Source organism: Otolemur garnettii, unplaced genomic scaffold (assembly GCF_000181295.1).
Source record: "Otolemur garnettii isolate 467f Iridium unplaced genomic scaffold, OtoGar3 scaffold00091, whole genome shotgun sequence".
Lineage (NCBI taxonomy): Eukaryota > Metazoa > Chordata > Mammalia > Primates > Galagidae > Otolemur > Otolemur garnettii.
The window spans coordinates 8,042,242-8,047,324 of NW_003852486.1; the positions used below are offsets into that span (position 1 = coordinate 8,042,242).

At 56.8% G+C, this 5,083-nt stretch overlaps 1 protein-coding gene across 5 annotated transcripts in view; it reads left to right on the forward strand.

The window, feature by feature from the left end:
- The window catches only part of ZNF787 (zinc finger protein 787), a 21,904-nt gene extending 16,821 nt beyond the window's left edge, over window positions 1-5,083 (forward strand). For all 5 annotated transcript variants that reach the window (XM_012808668.2, XM_023516454.1, XM_023516452.1 and 2 more), the window contains one exon: window positions 3,363-5,083. In XM_012808668.2, the coding sequence (XP_012664122.1) occupies window positions 3,363-4,429 (1,067 nt within the window). In that variant the 3' untranslated portion in view covers window positions 4,430-5,083. The remainder of the gene's footprint in view (window positions 1-3,362) is intronic.

Consider the following 5,083-nt stretch of genomic DNA (forward strand, 5'->3'; position numbering starts at 1 on the left):
CCCAGGCTGGATTCAAACCCGCCAGCTCAGGTGTATGTGACTGGTGCCTTAGCCGCTTGAGCCACAGGTGCTGAGTCAAGCCTGGGACATCTTGAGAGGTCAAGAGTGGAAAGCTCTCAGAAACTACCAGGATCCCCTTAGAGGACTCAGAGTACACTTGCAGGGGCTCCTGCTCCCCCAAAGATGGGGCAGTTTTAGCCTCACAAAGTATACCCATTTCAGTAGATTGAAGACTGCTTAAATTCATGAGTTCATAATATTAAGAATGGGAAGACTCTAGTCACCCTGGTGGAAAATTATAAGGAAAAGCAAGAAGCCCAGGGGACATATGGATGCAGAGACTTGGAGACAGTCAAAGAGTAATGACTAAAGTGTCTGCACCCTTGGGTGGCAGAGCCGTGAAGAAATGCTGGGAACCAGTGCATTCTCTTGAAAACTGGGGAAATGAGCATTTATCCTGCCATTGCTGCATGAAATTCACCACTGGGTCTCTAGGATCTGTTTCAGTTACTAAGGCAGAAGCTGTAGCTCTTGCATTCTGCACCCCAGTCCCTCAGTGGATCTGAGAGACTGCCTAAGACCCTACCTCCAGAATCATAACTATGCTGACCCTGAGTCCCTGAGAGCCTTGGGGAGCCTTGGATCCAGCTGCTGATGGGCAAGCAGGACAGGGGGTGCAGGCTGAGCATGCAGTTGGCAGGGTCCACATGCCTAGCTCCTTAGGAAAAGTTACAGTGAAAGGCAGGTGGCTTTGGGGACCTGTGGGTAGAGAGAGACTTGGAGATATGCTCAGTTAAAAAGTAATGACCAAAGTGCCATGCCTGGAGTGACCCTTGGGTGACAGAGCCCAGAAGAAATACAGGGGACTGTTAAGACCCAAATCAGGGTGGTGGTTACAACAGGAGTTGAGAGGGCTGTGGCAGGACAGGGTGTAGGGACTCTCTGCCTGCCCAGGCTGTCCTCAGCTCTTAAGCTCTGCCATTGATAGGGCCACTCTGTGTCTGTCAGAAGGTCAAGTCAGTGAAATTGCAGCTCCCTGGGCCAGAGGTTCTGCTTTGGGAGCTCTGGAGTGGAGTGCCCCCCCCCACCCCATGCCCTCAGGGACTGGACTGGGTCCTCCTTCAGTGAGAGAAGGACAAGGACATTGTCTGCCAGGGGATTATGTGTGGTAATCTGTGGATGCATTTAGCACAGAGCATGGCATCTGGGGTCACTGCCCTCCACAAGGGCAGCTGCTGCTGTCCCAAGAGCCGTCATCTTCCTCACTGCCGTCATGTTTTTACCACATGAGTACTGTGAGCTCCTTGCTCTGCTCTGCTCTTTTTGGGAATTGGTGAAATCCTTTCAAAGATAAAGCTGTGAGGTGAGGCCAAGTGGCGCAGGGCAGCCGTTCTCTGCCTGCCACACACACTGAGTGTGGAAAGAGCTAGCACCTGGCCATTTGTGCAAGAGCTGGGCCTGTGAAATCACTAAGTGTGTCCTTTAGCAGCATTTGATACCTGCACCTGCTTGGAAAATAGTGTATGAGAAGAACTAGAGCCTGGTGGGTGGCCAACAGCAAACTTCACCTTTCTACTACCCAGTACTGCCCTTGGGCTGTTCTGGATTCTACATGCGGCCCCACACCCTCCTGCCCACCTCCTCTGGGCTGCTCCCAGCAGGGTCAGAGCTGGTCCACAGGACCGTCAAGTGCTATTCCTGGCTGCTTGCATTGTTACACTTTCTCTCTTGACAATTTAGAAAACAAAGTGGTTATTTTAATTAAAAGAGTATTGACAGTTAGAGGAGGCTCCTTTATCTAGAAAAACAAGCCTCACCCTGAGGCTGTAGGAGCCAAGTATGGCAGCCAAGGTGCTGGCAGCCTGTGTGGGGGAAGGTGTATTCTTTCTCTGCATGGCCAAGTGATGTGCTTAGAACTTGTAACTTCTTGGTGTATGTTGACAGCAGAATGGACTTTGTGCCATGTCTTCAGAAGATGTCCCCCCATTTTCTTCTACTTGGATTTGTTTTCTTCTGCCCAGATGATTCAAGGGCCATGTTCTAATACTCAGTGCCTTAGGACAGAGAATCATCTGGTGGGCCTGGCCCAGGGCAGGCACAGCACTATCCTCCCCTCATTAACTGCTGATCCTGTGGGTGTGCGGTCTGGGTGAGGCCCAGTTAGTGAAGTCTGGGCAGCTCTACTAAGTTCTTAGCAGACCTATTGCTGGTGGTCCCAAGGCCTCACTTTGGGGAGCACCCGTGGAGCATGGGAAGTGCTACTTGTGGGTGCAGCATTGCTTTTTTTTTTGTGCCTTGCTGTTTCTTGGCCCCAGAGGAATGATGGTGGTGATGATATGTTGGGCTTTACAGAGCCCTGGGCTGTGACTCACCTTCCTGGTGCTTCAGTGTCTCCACCATAGAGATAAGACTCCCTAGCACCCCCTTGTGAGGACTTCAGCGTGGAGCAGTGTCATTGGAATGTCATAATCCCATTTTACACATTTGCCACATTATTTCAGGGACAGTATTTGAGCTCTTTGTGCTGGGTGTTGGGGCAGAGACCTACATTGCAGGAGCCTGCAGTCTAAGAGGGGAGGTGACTGATTTCCCATTTGGAAAGACTCCTCCTCCTTTGGAAGCCAGAGTCTGATTGTGCAGCTCTGGGAGGGAACACAGACCAGTCCTGAGAGCTGGAGGGTGGGAGGAGGTTGACCTCCCTGGGACCCACTCAGGGCGGGCCTGGTGCAGATGGGTGGGAGGTGCTGGGCAACTGTGGATGGTGGTGGTGTCCTCCCTGTGTAGATGTGATGACTATGTTCCACATTCCTTAGTTGTCCCCTGGAACACACAGCTCCCTTCTCCCCACCAGCCAGGAGCCAATGTGAGCGCATCTGTGATAGAGACCACTTCCATGGGGCTTCCTCCTAGGTACTGGAGGCAGGGCTCTCTGGTCCTGGTCTGGGTCTCCCTTCCTTGTACCTGTTCTACATGCGGCAGCCAGGACTACTTTCCTAGAGCCAGATGAGACACCTATCAGGTGGCCTTGTCCTCTCCCTGCAGCCTCCTTGCCTCTAGCCCTGTGCTTTGGCTTTCAGGTACTATTTCTTTCTGGGAACCTTCCTTGGACCTCTACCCCTCAAATGTCCTGTGCAGAGTCCACCTTGAATCCCAGGCATTGCTCTGGGTGTTGGGAGGAATAGCAGTGGAGTTAAGTCCTAACTCTTGAGAAGCTCAGGTCTTTTGTTGGGCTGAAATAATAAACATAAATATTTAGTGAAATGCCCAGGATAGAAGGAATCTGGGGTGGAGCAGTGCAGGCCCCTAGAGAGGGCAGGCAGAAGGGCCCTCTCTGACTACCTCCCCACCCTCTTGCCTTCCAGTGGACATCCTCATTATGGATGATGACGACGTCCCCAGCTGGCCTCCAACCAAGCTGTCGCCGCCCCAGTCCGCGCCCCCAGCTGGCCCTCCAGCTCGGCCTAGGCCGCCTGCCCCCTACATCTGCAACGAGTGCGGGAAGAGCTTCAGCCATTGGTCCAAGCTGACAAGGCACCAGCGCACACACACGGGGGAGCGGCCCAACGCCTGCAGCGACTGCGGCAAGACCTTCTCGCAGAGCTCTCACCTGGTGCAACACCGGCGCATCCACACGGGAGAGAAGCCCTACGCCTGCTCCGAGTGTGGCAAGCGCTTCAGCTGGAGCTCCAACCTCATGCAGCACCAGCGCATCCACACCGGGGAGAAGCCCTACGCCTGCCCCGACTGTGGCCGCAGCTTCACACAGAGCAAGAGCCTGGCCAAGCACCGGCGCTCGCACAGCGGTCTCAAGCCCTTCGTGTGTCCGCGCTGTGGCCGTGGCTTCAGCCAGCCCAAGAGCCTGGCGCGCCACCTGCGGCTGCACCCTGAGCTGTCGGGTCCCGGTGTGGCAGCCAAGGTGCTGGCGGCCAGCGTCCGCAGGGCCAAGGCGCCCGAGGAGGCGACGGCAGCGGACGGCGAGATCGCCATCCCAGTGGGCGACGGCGAGGGCATCATCGTGGTGGGCCCACCGGGCGATGGGGCCACGGCGGCCGCAGCCATGGCGGGTGCAGGGCCCAAGGCGGCAGGGCCCCGGTCGCGGCGCGCCCCGGCTCCCAAGCCGTATGTGTGCATGGAATGTGGGAAGGGCTTTGGGCATGGGGCCGGGCTCCTGGCCCACCAGCGGGCCCAGCACGGGGACGGGCTTGGGGCAGCAGGGGCCGAGGAACCCGCCCACATCTGTGTGGAGTGCGGGGAGGGCTTCGTGCAGGGCGCCGCGCTTCGGAGACACAAGAAGATCCATGCCGTGGGCGCGCCCTCGGTCTGCAGCAGCTGCGGACAGAGCTACTACCCTGCTGGCGGGGAGGAGGAGGAGGAAGAGGACGCGGCTGGCGGGCTGTGTGCCGAGTGCCGCGGTGGGGAGGGCCGGTAGGGGCAGGGGAGCCGGGGGGTGGCGGGGCCCCTCGGGCTTGGCGGGAACTACGACGTCCAAGACCCAGAGATCCAGGGACAGTGCGGGTGGGACGGACCGCGGCTTTCTCGGCTCCCCTGACGCCCTCCACCCAGGGGTCTAGGGTGAGTATTAGGGCCAGTTCTCTTTGCCTGGAGACTATGCTGGTCCTCCCAGCCCCTGCTCCTACCAGCCTGGCCTACCCTGGCTCTGGTCCAGAGGCAGTGCGAGAGAACTGCAGAGACCTAGTGGCCACTGGACCCGGCGCTAAAGGCCTATTCCTCTTTCCCCGCCGGCGAATTGGGGATGTGAGAAGGAATGGAGAGAATTGGGCCTGCTGCATTTAGAAGGGCCTGGGTGAGAGAATTGGAGCAGGGCCCTTATCTCATTTAGAATTTTCTTTTAGTCACACCCACCGTCCTGACCCTTCCTGCCCGTTATTTTTTCTGCCCTGCGGGTCCCATTTTTTTTTTTTTTTCTAGCGAAGTCATTTGCGACCTTTTGGGTTCTGAGCGAAGCAGAGTCTGGCCGCTGTTCCTATCCGAACGCAGCCCCTGCGAGGGCGGTGCCACGAGGTCCCCTGGCCGGGGCGAAGTGGGAGAAGGTGCAGGGCAATAAAGCGCACTGTTAGCCGTC